Source organism: Sus scrofa, chromosome 6 (genome assembly GCF_000003025.6).
Source record: "Sus scrofa isolate TJ Tabasco breed Duroc chromosome 6, Sscrofa11.1, whole genome shotgun sequence".
Lineage (NCBI taxonomy): Eukaryota > Metazoa > Chordata > Mammalia > Artiodactyla > Suidae > Sus > Sus scrofa.
The window spans coordinates 160819253-160839671 of NC_010448.4; the positions used below are offsets into that span (position 1 = coordinate 160819253).

The following is a 20419-nucleotide window of genomic DNA, read 5'->3' on the forward strand; positions in this document are numbered from 1 at the left end:
TAAATCTCTACCACTTCAAAAATTATGAAACAAGTTCAGCCTTCAGAAACATACAGCACATAGTAAAATGACTCCATGCCCTTGTCACAAGTTTTTTTCAGATATTAACATTGTGCCCCATTTAGTTCATATTCTTTTTTAAGAAATAAACCATGGCAGAGACCATTGAAGCCCCTGTGGACCATCCTCTCTCCCTCTACAGAGATAATCACCATCCTGAATTTTGATTTTATCATTTCTCTGTTTTGATTTTGCTGAGGGTTAGAGTATAAGAAAAAATATGTTTGTTTTTTAATTTTTATCTGTAAATGGAGTCATACAGCATGAATCCTTCTGCAGCTTGATTTTTCTCACTCAGCTTTAGGTTTCTGAGATTTAGCCCTCTTGATTCTTGAAGCCCTGATCCCTACTTGCCCTGATGTATGATATGCCACCCGATGTAAAGTCTGTCATTTATTTATTTACCCGGGCTTCTTGATGGACATTGAGGGGGTTCCCAGTGTCTTGCTATTCAAACAATGAATATTTTCGAATGATTGTCCTTTGCACATATGTGAGTTTTCTTCCAGGTTGCCAGGTAGGAGTAGAATTGCTGTGTCATAGGATTATGTGCACCCAGTCTTTTAAAGTTACTTATTTTCATTGTAAAAGTGGTGCTGTTTGGTAAAAGAAATGATGGAAAGGCATAATCTTAGGGGAAAAATTGCTAAGATTTCCTGAGTACTTCTTATTGTGCTTTACACTGTCTCAGTCATTCTTCCCAGCAACCCTGGGAGGCAGGTACTGTCATTCCCATTTCATTGATAAGGAAACTGAGGCTCCTAGAGGTTAAGGAACCTTCCCAAGTTTCTCTAGCAAGTTATTGCTGAGCTGCAGCTTGACTCCAGGGTTGTCTGCTTTCAAAATTCCACACTGCCTAGGCCACACCACATCACTCCCTGCCACATGGTCCTCGCCTTATGCACAGCTCAGGGTGACTCTGGAAGCAGAATCATAATCCTCTTTGCCATTAGAAAGTTCACTGTGAGAGCAACAGGTCCCTGTGGACAGATTGCCTCACCCCCTGAGCCAAAGCTCGTCCTGAATGCTGGAGCAGAAGGCTGACTCCAGTCTGCTGAGTGGCTGCCTTGCCCTGCCTCCATTGCCACCCCCACTGGGGTCAGGGTCGGAGGGTTTTCTGTCTCCTGCAAGACGAGAGTCCCCCAGCTCTGCCCATCAGGCACTAAGGGAGCATCCTCCAGGCAGACTGCGCAGGGAAGTGGGAGGAAGGTGGAGAGTGTGGGGCTCCAGGTCTGACACCCCCTCCCACCTTTCAGCTCTCTTTTCACTTTGGCTTCAGGCCTCCTCCCCCACTAAATAACCTGGCGTTAGTTGTCTTACCAGCCATGCTCCACACTGTCCAGCTCAGCATCCTCCCCATGCCAGAGTTACCACCTGGCACAGTCAAGAGGCCACCATCACCACTGGGGATCCCAGGAATATATTGTCCTGGGCCCTAGCAGGGTGGCTTGGAGCAGAAGGGCCTTAAAGCCATGGGACAGCCTGCAGAGAAGTGGGAACCTCAGGCATAGCCAGCGGAGGGGAAAGGTTTGGCAGGTTGCTTTTGCAGAAGGTATTTCTGTCTTCTCCCAGGTTTCTGTTTGCACTGTCTTCACTTCCTTATCTGTCAAATGCAGATAAGAGCACCTGACTCTTGGGGCTGGTGGGAGGATTGAATGATATAGCACAGTCATCAATTTAGATAACTTGAAGTGATATCCTCCTGGTGGTGATGGGTTTTGTTTTTTTTTTTTTTCTTTTTTTTTTGGTTTCTTTGTTTTTTGGCCACACCTATGGCATATGGAAGTTCCCCAGCCAGGGATCAAACCCACGCCACAGCAGTGATCTGAGCCACTGCAGTGACAGCACTGAATCCTTAACCCACTGGAGCACAAGGGAACTCCGATGAGGGTTGCTGATGCTGTCATTAAGTCAGATGGGGCCAGTGTCTCCAGGTTACTTGAGCTCCCCAACCATCTGCAACCCCCACCTCACCCCTTGACCTACAGGCCTTCCAGAGCCTCTGTCGTCCCCGCCTGCCCCATGACAGCTTGTGCCCCCTCCTCACTATGGTGTCATACCTCCCTCCCTATGTTCACACTCTCTTCCCCTTCTGGGACTTCTTTTTCCATCTTGTCCTCTGTACAGGCCATCATATCCAGAAAGCTTCCTGAATTGCCCCACCCTCACTTCCGGGCCTCCTCAGCCCCCCAATGATTCCCCTGATGGCTCTGGTTGTCCCTGCCTCTGCCTCCTGTAGCCTCTGAGCTCCTCAAGGACAAGCCTGGGTCTGGGTCCAATTTCTTCTCCAGAGTCTGGCCCCAGACCTGGCCCAGAGCTGGAGCTGACTGGGTATTTGGAGGAGAGCAGGAAGGAGAAAATCAGCCCCAGGGCCACCCCGGAGCAGCTGCCTGTCTGGAGAGGTCTTCGAAGACCCACCTCACTGCAGTTAAGGGGAAGAGGTGCCAGGGCTGCCAGGGGAGGGGATATGTGCTTCTGTGCTGTCTGCCCCTCCATCTGTGCATCTTTCTCTCCAGGTAGAACCCCTTTCTTGATGGAGGCGGGGCTGGGGGTGTGGGTGGGATGTGCGCAGAAATGGGAGGTAAGCTCTTGACTCTGGAACTGATTAGAGGGGAAGAATCCAGGACAATGGGTTTGACTCTCTGGGACTGAGCTGGTGGACACTGGCTCAGGCAGAAACTTAGGTTAGAAACCATGCTTGGGCATGTGACCTTGGCCAGAGGAGGTCACCTCTCCTCTGTGCCTCAGTCTCCTCATCTGCATTGGAGATACTAACCCCGCTTTACAAGGCTTTGTGAGGGTTCAAAGAGAGAACACCAGTTAAGTGCCCAGGTGAGGAGGTGCTCGCTGCCTCTGCATTGGTTCATCGAACAGAGATGAATGGACTGAATACCACTCCCTGGGCAGAGGAAGACACTGTCCCTGCCACATGAAGAGGGGACCTTTTGGCTCCCGAAAGAAACTTGTCTTTATCCTCAGAGTAATGGGAAAGCAGAGAAGGATTTCAAGTCCAGATGTGACATGGTCAGATTTGGGTTTTAAAAGATAATTTTGGCTCTCATTAGAGGGACAGAGTAAAGGGACTAATGCTTCCTACATGCTCCCTTAAAAAAAAAAAAAAATCTACCTAAAGTCTGGATGAGCTCTACATCCTTTGAAAGACATTCCTGAGCTCCCACAGAAGCAACATCCTCCCAAGCCAAGGATGAAGAAGGAGCCATAAATGAGGTTGGAAAATGAGATGAAGTCATGGCAACCTGGGGGAATTTACAGATTCCAGAAACCTAGAACCTGGAGTTTATTGTTTTTTGCTTTTTTTTTCTTTTTTTCTTTTTGCCATTTCTTGGGCCGCTCCCATAGCATATGGAGGTTCCCAGGCTAGGGGTCTAATTGGAACTGTAGCCGCTGGCCTACACCAGAGAAATGTGGGAGCCGAGCTGCATCTGCAACCTACACCGCAGCTCACGGCAACGCCGGATCCTTTACCCACTGAGCAAAGCCAGGGATCGAACCCGCAACCTCATGGTTCCTAGTCGAATTCGTTAACCACTGAGCCATGACGGGAACTCCTAGAGCCTGGAGTTGTAATGGCATTTAAGGGATGGGAAAGAAGGTCTTGGGTCTGGTGAAGAATGGTGTGAGGAGTTGGAGCTTAGCCTCTCTCCCACCACACAAATCTGGCACCTTCAGAGGGTGTCCTCCGCAAATAGAGGCATTGCCCAGAAAAAAAGAACCTCCCACCCACAAAGGGAGACAGAAGTTCTGGTGGGGACGAAGACATTCCCTAGAAAATTATACATACGGCTCTGCCCTCACAAAATTTTCAGGTTTGAATATACATCACCTCTGTGGTCCTGGTAATGCTAAACTTTAGGATGGTAGCACCCCAGGGAACTTGGCTGAAGTAAATGAAAATCCTCTCTAGAGGAAGAGATCCTCATTTTAAGATCCCTTTGGGATTGGTTAAGTAGGAGCTCATGGTAAAAATTACAAAACACACAAGGAAACACGTCACTGTGAGCAATAGACACCGGAAGCAAGAAATACCAGAATTAGAGTCTAAGATCCTAGAATGATGAGACATTGATTATAACTGACTATATTTAAAATGTGTAAAGAAACCAAAGATAGACTTGCAACAATAAGCTGGAAACAAAATACTGCCCAAAATGACCACACAGATTTGAAAAAGAACCAGGTGTAATTTCTGGAGATGTGAAATAAAAATCATGGAAATGAAAAACTCAGTAGACAGGTTAAGTAGCAGATGAGACACAGCTAAAAAAACTTTGTGGAATGAAAGATCTAGAGAAATTAGTCTCACAGAGAGAAAGAGATGGCAAAGCGAGCTGAAAGACATGAAATTTAGAATAAAATGGGATGAGAGAGAGAAGAACCAGGAGAGGGAGTCTCCATCAGACCTGGGTAAAGAGGGTAGTAGCCTAGACTGGGGGGCCCGGGGGTGTCGAAAGGGGCGGAGCGGGAGGTGTGTGGGAGGTGAATTGAGCGGACTTACTGATGGAGTACCTGATGGAGGCCAGGGGAGCATGTGTCAAGGATGACTCTTTCTGGCTTGAGAAACTTGGTAGAGGGGTATTTACTGAGGTGGCAGAGACTGGGCGAGAACAAACAGGAGTTCAGGTTTGACCAAAACATGCTTCGTTTTGCCTGGGAAGTTCTGCTGCTGCATCACGGAGGAGGAGACATCAGAGCTGGGCCTTAAGTGTGTGTAGGAGTTTACCTGGTAGAGAAGGAACTTTTAGCTAACCTTTCAGGAGAAGGATCTCCTTTCAGCAAAATCATCAAGACCCTTTATGGAATCTTCTCTACTCACAAGAGACGCCTTGAGAAGAGACATTCCCAAGGCCATCAGATAGGATTTGGGGAATCATCTCTCATCTTTCAGATGGCAAGCTGAGGCTCAGAAAGGTCAGGAATTTGCTCTCCTAGTCTAAGACTCTTCCTTCATTCATTCACTGACTTAACCTATATTTATGCTATATTTAAGCTTTATTTAACCTATATTTAAAAACCCATTTTGTACCAGACAGTAGACGCTGGTGATACAGCAGTGAACAAAACAAAGATTCCTGTTCTCAGGAAGCTCAGGTTTTAATGGAGGGAGATGGACAATAAACACAAAAATAAGTTAAAAAACAGAAATCAGAGGGTGATAAGAGCTAAAGAGGTGTAAGGACTGCGAGGATGTCGGGTGCACGGTGTACAGAAGGTACCAGTGGGAAAGTGGCCCCAGACAGCCCTCACAGGCTGGCTGCCCTCTGTGGCCCATGGTGACCGTGCCCAAGGGGTTCTATCGTGCAGGCCTGAGGAGGCCAGGAGAAGGGGGAGGATAAGAAGCACCGAGGTGGGATTAGTGGGTGGGCTGAGCTCTCCAATTGGGGCAGAAAAGCCCAAGGGGCCAGAAGGGACACAAAGGCTCCTTTTACCCTGGTGAGGGGTAAGAGGAGTTTGTTCCTGAGGCTTCCCAGCACCCATACACCCCGCCCTCAGCCCCTCCCCCACCCCCTCCACCAGATTTCAGATGACACCACCCTTCTGCTCCCCCTCCCCCTTTGAGAACACATAGAGGTGGGTGCAAATTGACCCGTGTCTTAGTACAGAGTGGGCGGCCTGGAGGAGCTCATGACAGGCATCCCAGGACCACCAGGGAGGTCCTGGGCCCTGAGAGGCTCTGTTCCGGCCAGGACTGGGGTTGAGGGTGCCGGGTCACACCCATGTCTCTCCCATCAGGACTCCTGTGAGCAGTCTCCATGAGGCCTTAGACCAGTGCATGACCGCCCTGGACCTCTTTCTCACCAACCAGTTCTCAGAAGCACTCAGCTACCTCAAGCCCAGGTGAGGCCCAAGCCCAGGCTGGACATGGAGGGTGTGTGCCTGTGTGTGTGCGTGTGTGTGCTTGTAGGGATGGGGGTGCTGGGTGCAGAACCAGAGGTCTGGTGTGAGAGAAAACTTGTGTAACTGAGGTCCTTCGGCCTCCTGGGTCACGATGACCCCTGAGAATCCCATAAAAGTGGCGAAGGTTCCCCCTCCCGCAGCCCTGAGCAGCCGGGCCCTCAAGGTCACTGTGACTTCCTTCCCCTCAGGTTCATGCTGTCTTTCTCCGCTTTGATTTCTGAATCCTGCTCGAAAACAGCCCCTTTTCATTATTTTCCTCCACAGCGCTGAAGCCTTGAGTTGCTTTTATTCAAGCCTTTTAGGGCAATGATGACAGTAATTTAGCCATGCCTTCTGGGGTGGACTTTCTCAATAATACACTTACACTGCTCTTTTTTTTTAACCTACGCTTTTTTCAATTTTTTAAAAACTGAAGTCGAGATATAATTCCCATAGCATAAAATTCATTCTTGGTAAAGGTTTCGCTTTTAAACATCACCTGATGGTTGACCAAAATTGACCTTTTTTATACCCTGCCCCCCCCCCCCGCCTACTGCTCCCCCATCATTATATCACAACATTTGGCTCAATCAGTACTCAGTATTTTCATTATTTTAACCGTATAATTGTGCTCATTGCAGAGACAAGTCTTACACTGTAAGATTGCATTTCCTTTCTGGGGTTAATAATTGTCTTGTTTTTTTCATTTGCCTAATTTGCTGTTTATCCTGAACTCTTGTAACTCCTCCATCAAGTCATGAGGTTTTCCCTAAATGCTCAGACGTATCAGGTAAGCCCTCAGTCCCTCCTTTTCCTGGAAACCTGTTCCCTGGGGGACAGGCCCATTTATTGGCCCCCTTCCAGCTGGCTCCTGAAACCCCCATGTGCTTCTCTCCTGTTTACGTGCCCTGGCCTCTTCTCTCTCGAATCCTCCTTCGTTTTGCTAGCGCATGTCCTCTAGAAACTTCCTAAGCCATTTTGCATGAGTATAATCTTCCCCTCAGAATTCTGAAGGTGTTGTTTTCTGGCATCCCCTGTATCTGGGGAACCCTAATTCTTCTGACTTGGCACAGGATCTTTTTTTCCTTTTCCAGAGGCGTTTAGGATCTCGTCTTTTATCCACCGGAAATTTCACAACGATGTGCCAGAATGTAGGTCTTTTCACTGGGTATTTTTTAATTTGGAAACGCAGTTCTAGGAAGTTCTCTCGTACGATCCCTCCATGTTCTGTTTCCCTTTCTTGTTCCTTCTTTAAGTCAGACACTGGACTTCCTGGATCAGTTCTAAGCTGCTTCTCTGCCCACCCCGTCCTTTGCCATCATCTTAATCTGTTTTCCCTCTGATTTTTGGAAGAGTTCCTCAACCTTATCGTTAAACCCATTGACTTTTCTTTTTTGGTGTGTAAGCATATGATTCATTCCCGAGGACTCCTCGGTGTTCTCTGGATGTTCTTTTTTTTTCCCTGTAACATTTTATTCCTGGTTTATGAGTGCACTCTGTGCTTTGTATCTCTATTTAAAATAGGAGTGTCCTGAGGATAGGGCCTCTCATGGAACAAGCACGCTAATAAGTATGTATTGTTATTACTATTATCACAGGATGTTATCTCTTTTAAAAATATTGTATTCTTTTCCTCCATAATCTTGGCTTTCTCCAGGTTTCCTTTCTCTGTTTAATGGGGAGGAAATCCTCTCCTCGTGGGGGTGCTTTCCTGAAATGCCCGATGGTCCCTGCTGTCTGTCTGGTCACATTTAAGAGCACGTTCACTCCGAGGCCTGCCAGCATGTCTGGCCCAAGGAGCCCTGTCATTGGTGGGATCAGCTTTTGGATGGTCTGGCAGAGAGCTGGCCCCAGATATTCGCTTCTCCGGGGAGGAATCCTCCGTTTCTCAAACTGGACAGAGAAGCCCTGGTGGCCTGAATTCTGGGATTGGGGTAGCGGTGAGGGACCAGGGGTCTAATCAGGTCTGCTGCCTACTGGCCGCATCCCCTCTTTTCAGCACTAGGTTGTCCTCTGCCACAGCTGGTTCCCCCAGGGAAAGCAAGTGCTAGAGCAGGGGGACCGCTTTCCCCAAGACCCCAAGCCTGACCTGCTCCATTTCTCTAGACCTGGCTGACCCCTTGTTCCGTTGGGGGTCCATGGCCCAGCTTCTTGGGGGGGGAAGGGGGTTTCGGGGCTTGATGGCCATGCATTTTACAACAGTCCCTCCGCGAGCAATCCCCACGCCTCATCCCCACCCTCGGAGGGGGTCTGGGCTTGAGGTTGCAGGGTCTGCAGCAAGAGTGTGGTGGCAGCACTGTCAAGTTGTGATCCATGGCAGAGCATGGTTGGCCATGGCGGGTTCATTCCGCAGCACCTGACACGTGTCCTCATGTGCCCGGCAGTGTGTAGGTGCTGGGGCCACCGTGTGGAGCGAGGTATGGGCTGTTCTTGGGGTTCCTCAGGGAACCAGTGAAACAAGTGATAAGTAATAAGGGCTGGTGCTGAGAGTTATGCAGGGACCCCAGCTCATGTGGGAAGGGGGCTGGTCAGGAAGGCTTTGGGACCAGCCACATAATTCCTGGGCACATTGCAGTGTGAAAGGGTGGGATCCTTTGATCAGAAATTTACTAAGGAGCTCAAGATGGTGACAGCAGGGCATTAAACCAAGCATGGGGCCTTTGGGGGCATGGGACTCTGTATCTGCACAGATTGCACACCCGTAAAGCCAGCCCTGGGAGTTTTCCTGGAGGAAGTGACATTTAAGCTGAGCTAGACTGGGTGAGAAGGAGTCAGCCAGGTGGAGAGAGCATGTCCAAGTGGAGGAACCGCCTGTGCAAAGGCCCGGCCGTGAATGTGGGTGTAGTGTATTCGAGGAACAGAGACACTCAGCCTGGCCGGGGTGGAAAAGCTGGGGCAGGTCCCGGAAGGGAGAGAGCAGGATGACGGGAGGTGGACGAGGGGCATAGGAGTCCCTCAGAAAGTGTTCGGGCTGAAGAGGAGGGCAGCAGGAAAGTGGCTCTTCAGCCTAGGGCAGCCTCACCCAGAGAGGCCTTGGGCTGGGACTAGAGGAGATCCAGGAAGAGCAGGGTGGGCAGAGTCAGTAGGCATGAATGTGGGGACAAGGATGGCTGCCAGGCACCTGACAAGGCTGAGTCCTGGCTGCTGGCAGGGGAGGGAAGGGCTGGAGGCCACTGGGCTTAGCTGACCTCCAGGTGGCCAAGGAGTCCCTAAGCCAACACCCTCTTCTTCTGAAGGCTCTTCCAGTGCCCTCACCATCTGGACAGCTGGTCTAGGCCTGGCAGGTGAGACCCCAGTGGGCACCGTGTCCCAGAGCTGGGTCAAGCTCAGAGGGGAGAGGCTTGTTACTCCCAGGAGTCTGCCGAATGTATAAGAACTTTGTGGAGGGCAAATGAGGTGCCATGTCTGGGGGGTTGTTACAACACGGGCCCTGAATCCCAGTCCAGACCATGGTTGGGGGGCTTCCAGGTAGTGGGCTGAGAAGAGGCTAGGACTCCCACTGCAGGCACCTGTCAGGGCCTAGGGCCTCAGACTAGAAATTCCACTTTGCCTGCCAACTGCACAGGCAGGGTTGTCCCTCCCCCTGGGCTGGGCTGGTGGGGCTGAGTCTCAGGCCCAGGCCCTGAGGTGGTGAAGGCGGGGAGGGGAGAGCGGAGAGGCCTGGGAGAGGAGATTATATGGGGATGTGTCTGTGTGCTGCCGGGGAACCCTCCTCAGGCAGAAAGTTTTTATGTGGGGCAGTGACCCTTAACCCTGGCAGGACACAGAGGGACTCAGACTCACATTTCTTGAACATCAGTGTCCTGGCCTTGCTCTGGGCACCCTGTTTAAGCCCTCAATGTCCTGGGAGAGAAGGACTCTGGTAGCCATTTTCAGAGGAGAAACCGGAGGCCCGGAGAGGCCATAGGACTCACCAGGATCACACAGCAGGTAACTGTGTCTGAGAGACTGAAGCCTGCGTCTGTCCCCGCTGCAGGCCGAGGCTTCCTTCCCACAAGCAACTACCCTCAGATAAAGCAGTTTTCGCAAAGACTGGGAGGTGTCCTGACGGCCACCAGGGCTGGTTTCCTTCATAAACCTTTGACTTCCAAGGAGGGTATCACCTGAGAATTGCCCAGGAGCAAAAAAGCAACTCAGTTTACAGAGGTGTTTTATGAATGAGAAAGGCTTGTGATTTTACAATAGAACAGTCTATAAAGCTTTGTTCTCTCTTTCTCGCCTGAAGTTCCCAGCGTAAGCCTGGCACTGAGGAGTTTGGGAAGCAGTTAATAAGGGGGTGGAGGAGGGGAGGCCAAAACCACTGCACATCTCCTGGGTGCCAGGCAGGGTTGCCCCCAGCCAGCAACACAGATCACGTGGGCTGGCATTATCGCCCCTGTTTTGCAGAAGCATAAATCAAGGCCTGGACATGTGACTGCCCCCGTTCGGAGAGGGCCTGCACTGGTGCCATCCCTCCTTGCCTGTTGCCCTCTGCATGCGTTAGGCTGAATGCCACCCTCCTCCCCCCACAGCTGAAAGGTCTGGGACCGGGGAGGAGCAGAGAGCCAGGAGGCAGAGGCTTCCTGAGGCTGGTCCCCCCGGCCCTGTCACACTGGGGGTGACACAGAGATACACCCCACACCAGCTCTGTCCTTGAGGTGCCCACATTCTGGGCAAGAGCTGAGCCTCTGCTGGTTAAGGTTCATTGTGACCTGGGCTGGTTTTAGACACGTGCTCCCTGGGGAGGGAGCTCTGAATGCCCAGTGGCCTTGGAGGCGGTGGGGGCCTTGACAGATGAGTCGGGGAAGGTGGGGGTAGGAAAGGGCATTTTAAGCTGAGGGAACAATATGGACAAAAGCCAGGAAGAGGGAGAGTTGGCCTTTTCTTGCAAGTGTTGTGGTTCCGTGTGGGCACAGTCTTGAATGTGACCAGACGGTGGAGCAGAAGCAGAAGTGCCAAGAGCTGGGCTGGAGAAGCGGTGGAGCCTGCCACCTGTGGGGCCTCAGCCTCGGTGTTACCTCCTGGGGAGTGGCAGCCGCAGGAGGGGCTAACAGGAGAGCCACGTGATCAGATGGTGGGAAGGGGAGAGGCAGGAGGTGGCAGAGCAGGGAGGTAAAGGGCACTCACAGGGATGGACAAGCCCAGGGTGGAGCTTGAGGGTAGAAGAGACCCCACAGACAGGACTTGGCTCAGCCTGTGGCACCTGGGGCCGAGGGTGAGGATAGGCCCCGGGTGCGGGGACGATGGCCTCAGCCCTTTGGGAGCCCTGACAGCAGCCCTGCTCCTGCCATCCGTATGGAGTGGATGATTTGGAAAGACATTTCAGGCCACTCAGCGGGAAGAGGAGCCAGGGTCCGAGGCCTTCTGAGCATCAGTGGAAGGGTCAGCCCTTGGGCAGGTCCCTTCCCACCTCTGGACCTGCGTTTCCCCCAACCCGAGATGGGGGAGGGGATGGGTGACGGCACAGGGTCAGACCCCAACTCCCTTGGATTCTAGGAGTTGATGCGCTCATGTCCCTTCTCTCTGGCAGAACCAAGGAGAGCATGTACCACTCGCTGACATACGCCACCATCCTGGAGATGCAGGCCATGATGACCTTTGACCCCCAGGACATCCTACTGGCTGGCAACATGATGAAGGAGGCGCAGTCGCTCTGTCAGAGGTTGGGGCCATGGGGAGGGCAGGCCCAGCCTTCTGTCACCTTGGCCTATCCCAGTGCCCAAAATGCTGCTATTAGTGCTGCTCCTTTTGGCTAAAATGGTGTGTCCCCAAGTTCTGAAAACTGTCTCTTGTTAGCAGTGTCCGGGGAGCCATGTCGTGTGAGCCCATCCCTGAGGGCTTCCAGGGACCAGGCTGGATCGGGAGATGACTCCTGGCCCTGGCACCTAATGACTCTCTGACCTTGGGCGGGTCCCTCTCCATACTCAGTCCTCCCCATCTGTAAAGTGGGTGGGATGACAGGGTTGTTGTGGAGACTGAATGAAGACATCAGTTATGGACCCTGGGGCACAGTTGGTGTTCAGTACACGTGAGCTGCTCGAATGCGTTGGCACACAGGTGGAGTCTTCACTTACCGGGACATCTCCCACCTGCCCCAGCCCAGGCCTGGTGCTGGGCACTGGCCATCATCAGACCCCGGCCCTTCTGGCCCCTGAACTGCCTGACTGGGGAGATAGGCACAGATAGTGACCTCCTGGCATGATGCCAGGAAGCTTGTGGGGTTTGGGGGTTCAGCCGGAGGAGCAGGACAGGCTTCCTGGAGGAGGTGATGCCAGAACTGAGTCTGTAGGGTGACTAGAAACTGGCCAGGGCAGAAGGAGCAGGGCAAGGGGGCTCCCAGAAGAGGCAGCGGCAAGGCAAGGGTGTGAGAAAGCCTGGATTTGGGGGAGTTGCCAGGCGTTTGGTAGGTGGCGTCTATGGGGAGGGGCGCGGGAGGTGTGGTCGGAGGTGCCCAGGGCTCCCCGCCCCCTCCCTGAATGACACGCGCGCCTTTACCTCCTCAGGCACCGGAGGAAGTCCTCTGTAACCGACTCCTTCAGCAGCCTGGTGCACCGGCCCACCCTGGACCAGTTCACGGAAGGTGTGGCACCCGGGATGATGTCCTCTCAGCCTTGCTGCCTGGTTCCAAGCCGGGGCTGGGCTGCTGGTGGGGAAGGGGCAGTTGTCCTCCCGGTGGTCGCCCAGGGGGGCCAGGCCCAGTCGAGATGCTGGGACTTGGGCAGGTCCGATGTGGGGCCCGTTTGAGGAGTGGTCTTGGGGGAGGGGGAGGGGAGGGGAGACGTACCTGACAGCCTGACCTCCCGAAGGCCTGGAAATCGAGGAACGAAAATGCTGTCACAAAGTCATGCCCTTTGCGCCTCAAGCCAGGGTGGGCTTAGGACCAAGTGGGCAGTTAGGTCCTGTGGTTTCCTGTCGTGGTGATCTCACGCATGCCCCAGAGGGAATGTGAGGGGCTGGCACACTGCGAGGAGACAGCCGAGGGCAGTGGGAGAGAAGGTCTGGGCTGCCTGAGCCATGTGGCATCTTTGTGCCATGACCTCATGTGGCAGTCCTGGAGGCAGGGGCTGACAGCCATACCCACCTCCAGAGCCCCGAAGGTTCCAGCTCGAAGCAAAGCATGTGGCAGTGCCACCTTCGTCTTCCCGCCTTCCATGGCTCTCTCCCGCCCACAGGACCGCATCTGGGGTCCTCCACCAGTGTTCAAGGCCCTTGGCAGCCAGACCTCTGCCCCCATCGCTCCCTCTCACCCTACTTCTGCCCTCTGTGGCTCCGCTGTCCGCGAATATCTGAGTAGTTTGGCTCTCCTGGGCCTCTGCCAGAAGAGCTCTTCCTGCCTCATCCCTCCATCCCTTTTTCAACCCCGGTGCCCTCCTGGAAGGCTTTGCTGACTCCTCGAGCTGTGTTAGGTCTCCTTCCTTACCGCCAGGGACTGGAGCTGCCCCGAGTTTATCCATCCCACCCAGCGCAGGAGGACAAGAGAGCAAGGCCCAGGGCCCTGGGCTGACGTGCTGTGGGTGGGGCTGGGGGTGGTGGAGGAATGTAAGTAATTTGGGGCATGGTGAGTGCCGTGAGGTGAGGGAACCTGTGACAGAAGGTGGGTGGAGGAGGCTGGCTCAGGCTCCCGCTGCCTTTTGGGAAGTGGGATGAGACCCGCTGGGCCCTCGCCTCCTGCTGAGACTCCCAGGAGGCTGCAGGGCTTCGTTTTCTCCCCGCAGAGGAGATCCACGCTGAGGTCTGCTACGCAGAGTGCCTGCTACAGAGAGCAGCCCTGACCTTCCTGCAGGTAGGAGCCCGGTCCTTTTACGGACAGCCTGGGGGTGTTCAGGAGACGGTTCACCGTGTCTTAGCCCCAAGGGACTCAGGCAGCCTCAGCCCCTCGCAGTCGAGGCGAGGACGAAGGCTCAGTCACCCCAACACTCCTGGCCCCGGGCAGGCTCAGTGGCAGGGGCGAAGGGCTTTCCCCTCCACACGGTGCCCTGCCAGAGATGCCCCTCCGTCTCGTGACTGCTGTTTCCCTGTCACGGGGACAGCCGTTGTCACCACGCCTGCTTTACAGTTGATTCATTCAACAAACAAGTCTGAATGAATCAACCTTGATTCATTCAAGGAGCTGACCTACAACATACCAGGTTTTGTATGTATGTCATAGGCCTGTTGTTAGTACATACCTTATACATACTGCATGTGTATTTTTAACCTACGTTCACATGTATTATTTAATCATTATTTAACCAGACCTGTGAAGGGGAAGATTAGAGGGAGGAACTGCTTTCCCAGGTCCCGTGGTCAGCAGGTGTCAGAGCTGGGGTTTGAACCCGGTCTGGCCGAGTCAGCCCGTGCTCCTCTCACCACGGTGGAAATCACCATCACCTCGTGATTTTGCCCCAAGAGCCTGGATTACAATGACAACAAATAACCGTCTGTAAATAGGTGTACTGGGGGGGGAGAGGCACATGTCAATTTTACTGTTGGGGTGCTGGGTTTTGTTTGCGTGTCACTTTTCAGGGCCACAAAAAGTGGCCTGTGGCATATGGAAGTTCCCAGGCCAGGGGTCGAACTGCAGCTGCAGCTGCTGGCCTACACCACAGCCATACTGCACAGGACCCTTAACCCACTGGCGAGGCCAGGGATCGAACTGCATCCTCATGGATGCTCGTTGGGCGTGTAACGCTGAGCCACAATGGGAACTCCCGAGGTGCTGTTTTAAATAGCTATTTTTCTCTTTTTGGACTCCAGTTGATTAGAATTGGCTTAATCCTAATTCTTTGTTAGGATCGCTGTAATAACTGCACCATAAATGGCCTTTCCCTTCCTTCGTTTATTTGCTCTGTTATTATACATAATAATACTCCCCACCCAACCAGAGAACAGAGCCCTGCTGGCAAGTCCCCTTGCCCTCTGCCTCCCTTTCTCCAGGGAAACCACTTCCTAGAGTTTTGGATTTATCACCCCCACCCTACTTTTTAAAATAGTTTTCTCAGCTTCCTATTCATGGTCGAAGCGCCTGTTGACATGTGTTAGTTATCTTTGCGCTCCTGAAGACCGCGAGCGGAGGGGGACTTGCTTTCCTCCCGCAACCCATGCAGCTGTGTGAGGCTCCCTCCCGTGAATACGCCGGTTTGTTTATCCATCCTCCTGCTGGGGACATCGCATTGTTTCTGCTTCCCAGCTGCTGTGAACAGTGGTGCTCTGAGCATTCTTGAAGGTGCTCATCCATTTCTCCTGGGAGTCCACCTGGGCGTGGGACTGCCACGTGGGCTCCAGGTATTGGTGCTTTAAATTACACGTGTTAAATACCTGCTTGATGTGAAAAACACAAACGATCCCAAAAGGAACGTCTCTCTTCCATCCCCACAGTTCCTCCACCTGGAGAAGGAGCGTTTCCGCCAGGCTTTCTCCACGTACCTAGTATGTGGATACGTGAGCCTGGGGAAGGAGGTCGTGGTCCAGCCCGGGGCATTTTGGAGGTCTTATTCGGCAAGGAAGATCCTCATCTCAAGTCCCTGGTTTGGCTGACCTCTGACCCCACCCAAGCTGGGCCCCTCCTAAAGCTGGGCCCAGAGAGGGGCAGGCAGGACCCTGAGCCTTGCCCGAGCTGTCTCATGCCGGTGGCTCCCCACCCAGGCCCCGCTCTTAGCATCTCTCCCCCCGCAGGACGAGAACATGGTGAGCTTCATCAAGGGCGGCATCAAAGTGCGAAACAGCTACCAGACCTACAAGTGAGTGGGGCTGGCTGGGGGGCCTGGGGCGGCGGCACCCCTACTCTGTGCCCCTCAGGCTGCTCTGTGGGAGGTAGATGGAAACTCAGAATGCCGTGTGACCTCAGATAGATCTCTGCACCCTCAGAAACTCAGTTTTCTGGAATATTATTCTACTTTTTTTTAGGGGTGTATCTGTTCATTTGGTCCCCCCGAGTGCTGACTCTGTGCCTGACTCTGAGCTAGGGGAAAACATTCTGTACAAACAGCTCAGTCTGGTTGGGGTGGGGGGAAGACACAGGAACAGTAATTTTGAGCACAGCAGTAGAACTCCTACATGGCTGTTAAGGCCCCATCCAAATGCCACTTTCCCCATGAAGCCTTCCTTGAACTTCACTTCCATTACACAAGGATGGCTGACGCGCTCTCGCTCGCGCGCTCTCTCTCTCTCTCTCCCTCTCTCCCTCCCTCCCTCCCTCCCTCCCTCTCCGACACACACACACACACACACACACACACACACACACACACACACCCACACCCTCCCCACACTGGGAGCTCCTTGAGGGCCAGATCACTTCCATGCTGACTCAGCCCTGGGTCATGCATAGGCTGTGTTTATGGAGCAAAAGCATATAGACGCAACCCAGGGCTTTGACCCAACATGGTGCCACAATCTGTATCTACAGTTCCAACATTAGAGAAGCTCTTGGTCTCCCCAACTTTGGCATTAAAACTCCTTTCCCATTAAGAGTTGAATTGACTTGAGACTGTCATCTTTATTTTCCCCACTTAATGTGGCTGTTTCCCTGCAGAGAGATTGTGAGTCTGATGTCAAAGTACTGCTGGGGTTTAACACACCATGGGTACGTGGGCACCACGTTACTTTGTGGGTCTCTGCTGCTGTCATTCAGGGGAACCAGACAAGGGTGCTGGCCCCTCTGGTCTCCCCAGCTGCCGGCGTGATGTTTGTAAAGCACAAACCTGGTCAGGTCACCCCCTGCCAACCCCTGGGACCCCTCTCGCTCTTAGAATAAAGCCCTGGGTCATTGCTGAGTCATTCCTGGGCATCCCCCTGTCCTCTTAGCCACATCTCCTGTCCCATTCTGCCCAAGACATTTGGGCCTTCCCTCAGCTTTTCAAACATGCCAGCTTGTTCCTACTGCAAGGCCTTTGGACATGAGGCCAAGAACTCTCTGTGCCAGGCTGACTCTGCCTCATCCCTCAGGTTTCAGCTCCACTGCCAGCTCCTTGAGGACACCTTCCCAGAGCCCCAGCCTAGGTCGGGCCCCAGGGTTCCTCCTCATCCTCACATGACTCAGCAGGAATCTGCCCCTAGAGTGGGAGAGTTGTGAGGACAGCAGCGTGGTGGCTTTGCTCCCTGCTGTCCTTCAGTGTTTGGCACAAAGAGCCTCAGCCTGTGTTTGCTGGGTGGACATCCCCAAGATCCTCACGGCCCGGGAAGGGGGCAGGCTCGTCGCCAAAGCCCCTGACTGCCCCAGGTGGGCTGGGCTGTGGGCTCTGTGCCCTTGGGGACCAGAAGAAAGAGGGTTGGATTCCAACCAGAGACTCCAGGAGGACTTTCTCTGAGAGGTGGTGTTGGCGTTGGCCCAGCGGTTCTCAGCAGGGGCAGTTTCCCCCAGGGGACATTCGGCAACGTCTCGAGACATTTTGGTTGTCACACTTGGGGGAGGCTGCTCCTAGAATCCAGTGGGTAGAGGCCAGGGATGCTGCCGAACATCCCAGGACGCACCCGACAGCCTCCCGCCCCCACCCGAACAAAGAACTTACCCAGCTGAAAATGTCAGGAGTGCAGAGCTAAGAAACTGTTCTAGACACAACGCAGGGCACGAGCAAGGGCCTAGATGTTGGGTAAGGCGGGTGTGCAACGGCTGAAATGCAAGAGCAAGGGGCGTGTCATCATGGTGGGAGATGCGGCCAGAAAGTCCTCAAGTCTCCGTGCTCTGGGTTGCCAGACTGTGAAACACCCACTGCCAAGGAGCTGTGAGATCAGCTGGGAATGGGGGCAGCTTCAGCCCAGCTGGAGTGGACCCACCCCTAAACGGGCTGAAGCAGCCTTTACCCCCTCTGCAGGGAGCTGGACAGCCTCGTGCAGTCCTCGCAGTACTGCAGGGGGGAGAACCACGGGCACTTTGAAGGAGGGGTGAAGCTTGGCGTGGGAGCCTTCAACCTGGTGAGTGGGCGTGCCCTCCCCGTGTCTGTCTGGGTTCAAGATTAATCTCTCCTGCATGTCCCTGCCCTACACATGGTGTCTGCTGGGCTACTGTCCTGCGCCCTAGGCCAGCCCGGGGCCCCCGTGATGAAGCAGACATGTTGCCAGCCTGGGGGGCTTACAGCTGGGGCGGGGGCGCGGTGCTGGTGCAGGCTCCAGAGTCCCTTCCTGGCATTTCTTCCCAAGGCAAGTTGAAAACTTGGAATCCACTATGGTGGCAGCGTTTATGGTGCCTTTTCCTCCCTGGAGAGCTGGTGGGTGAACATGGAGCAGTGGCCGAGGAGACAGGCCTGGGAATAGCTGACCCACAAGGAGCAGAGAGCTAGGACTCCTTCCTGGGGAGAGTAGGGGAGGGTTTCTGGGGGCGGGGGATAGTATTTGAGTTGGATCTTAAAGGATCCACAGGGGAAGTTTTCCAGGCAGGAAGTGCATCTAGGCAAAGGGAACAGTATGAGCTGAGGTAGGGAGGCTTGGAGGAGTCGTGCCTGGTCCTGGGTGGCCAGGAACTTATTCGAAGTGCATGTGTGATGGCAGGGGGTGGCTTTGTCCTTCCAGGGGTGGGTCCTTGCTCCTCTCTGGGTTCCAGATTCCTCATAAGTAAAATGGGAGCAGTGATCCTGGCCCAAGTGCTGAGAAATACAAGCTGCCAAGTACATCAGCTACTTTAGCGGGTTATAGGCAGACTGTCTTGGGTTCAGGAGTTGGCTCCACCTCTGCCGAGCTGTGTACCCTTAGGCATATCCTGTCGTTTATCTGTGCCTCTGTTTCTCCATCTGTCGAAAGCAGCAGTAATCCCTTTGCGGGTCTGTTCTGAGGATCAAAGGCAATGACAGAGGCCCTAGGACAAAGTAGGGATTCGGTGTAATAACATTGATAGCTAACTGCTAGGTGCAGGCCCCATTACATGCTTGACATAAAGAAATCTCATCTATCTGGTAGGGGGTATTAATATTTCCACTTTACAGATGAGGAAACGGAGGCATAGCGATGAAACCTGACTGCCCCAGGTGACCTTGCTGGGACTGGTGGCACTAGAATTTAGACACAGTCTGCTCCTAATTGTCACGTGTAATGTCTCTCTGTCTCAGGAACTTGGCCTTCAGAAACCTGGGGCCTGAAGTTCCCATCATGGTGCAGTGGAAGTGAATCTGATAGGAACCATGAGGTTGTGGGTTCGATCCCTGGCCTTGCTCAGTGGGTTAAGGATCCGGCATTGCTGTGAGCTGTGGTGTAGGTCACAGATGCGGCTCGGATCCGGCGTTGCTGTGGCTGTGGTGTAGGCCGGCAGCTATAGCTCCGATTGGATCCCTAGCCTGGGAACCTCCAGATGCCGCAGGTTCAGCCCTAAAAAACAAACAAACAAAAAAAGAAAACCTGGGGCCTCCTCGTGGGCATTCCAGAGTCAGGGCCTGCACCTCTGGGACTTACCCCCCGGGCTCTGGAGGTTTGGAGATTGGGAGCGGCAGCTGCCAGCCCTTCCCATGCCCACCGCCCTCTTCCCGCAGACGCTGTCCATGCTTCCTACTCGGATCCTGCGGCTGCTGGAGTTCGTGGGGTTTTCAGGGAACAAGGTAACCACCTTCCTTCTGGGGCTCCCAGCCCCCTCAGAGGGCCTGAGGGCTGGAACTCAGCTGGACAGGGTGCAGTTGGACACAGCCCTATCTGTGCCCCCATCTCAGTCCAGTCCTGGTTCAGTCTCCGTTGTCGGGTGGCCCTGGGCAAGGCCCAAACCTCTGGCCTCAGTCTCCTCTCCTGCAGAGGGGGCCAACAGTCCCTGCCTGGCCCCTCCCAGGTAGAGAGGCTCCAGGTGAGGGTGGGTGTGAAGAACAGCTCCATGCAGCGGGCTGGGGTCATAGTCTCTGAGCCGGAAGGTGTCAGGACCTGGTCCTTCTCCCCTTCGCTTGGGACCGTTCCCTGCTCTGGAAAGTACCCGAGGGAAGCCCTCCTGTGCATTGGGCCCTGAGGGCGGGAACCAGAGGACTCAAGCACCCAGAGGTTTTACTGCGGGCAGGAAGCTGAATGCCAGGTAGATCGGGAAGGGCTCCCTCGTGGAAGAGGCCCTGTGTGGTGCGAGGAGCACTCACCTGGGAGTCAGGAGCCCTGGGTAAGTCAGGCCCAGCCCCCTTCCCCCTGTGGCTCTGAGCAAAATCTGCCCTCCCCTGGGCCTCTTTTCTATAGAACAAGGGGCTTTTTTCTAGATCAGGTCAGTGTTTCTCAAACTTGGGCTTTCTCTGGCCCTTCCTGGTTTTTGCCATGTCCATGGACATCTATTTTATTATTTATGTATTGTTTTTTCAAATGTGGTTCATATTTAAATTTATTTAAAGAAAGTATTACTCCACAGAAAACACGTTACATGGTACGATAAGAGCAGAATCATAACAACAAATCCTGCAAGGAGCAAGCACTCTGAGAAAGCTCACAGCCTGGCTGTGTGTCTGTGCACAGGGATACACACCAACATCTTTTTCCTGGACACCGTCAGGGGGACAGACGGGCTCTGGGGAGGAAAGACCCTCGCCCAGGACTCTGTGCTTCCTCATGCCTGTCTGCC

The 20419-nt window shown here is 53.6% G+C and overlaps 1 protein-coding gene across 7 annotated transcripts in view; it reads left to right on the forward strand.

Moving 5' to 3' along the window:
* TTC39A (tetratricopeptide repeat domain 39A) overlaps positions 1-20419 on the forward strand; it is a 47865-nt gene that overhangs the window by 12619 nt on the left and 14827 nt on the right. For 4 of the 7 annotated variants that reach the window (XM_021096670.1, XM_021096672.1, XM_021096671.1 and 1 more), the window contains exons 2-8: positions 5812-5916; positions 11465-11596; positions 12438-12514; positions 13650-13717; positions 15589-15653; positions 17727-17826; positions 19371-19436. In XM_021096670.1, coding sequence (XP_020952329.1) covers positions 5812-5916; positions 11465-11596; positions 12438-12514; positions 13650-13717; positions 15589-15653; positions 17727-17826; positions 19371-19436 — 613 coding nt within the window. Of the gene's footprint in view, positions 1-5811; positions 5917-6710; positions 6746-8140; positions 9886-11464; positions 11597-12437; positions 12515-13649; positions 13718-15107; positions 15199-15291; positions 15654-17726; positions 17827-19370; positions 19437-20419 lie in introns of those variants that run through there. The other 3 variants (XM_021096674.1, XM_021096675.1, XM_005665442.3) reach the window with 3 other exon arrangements.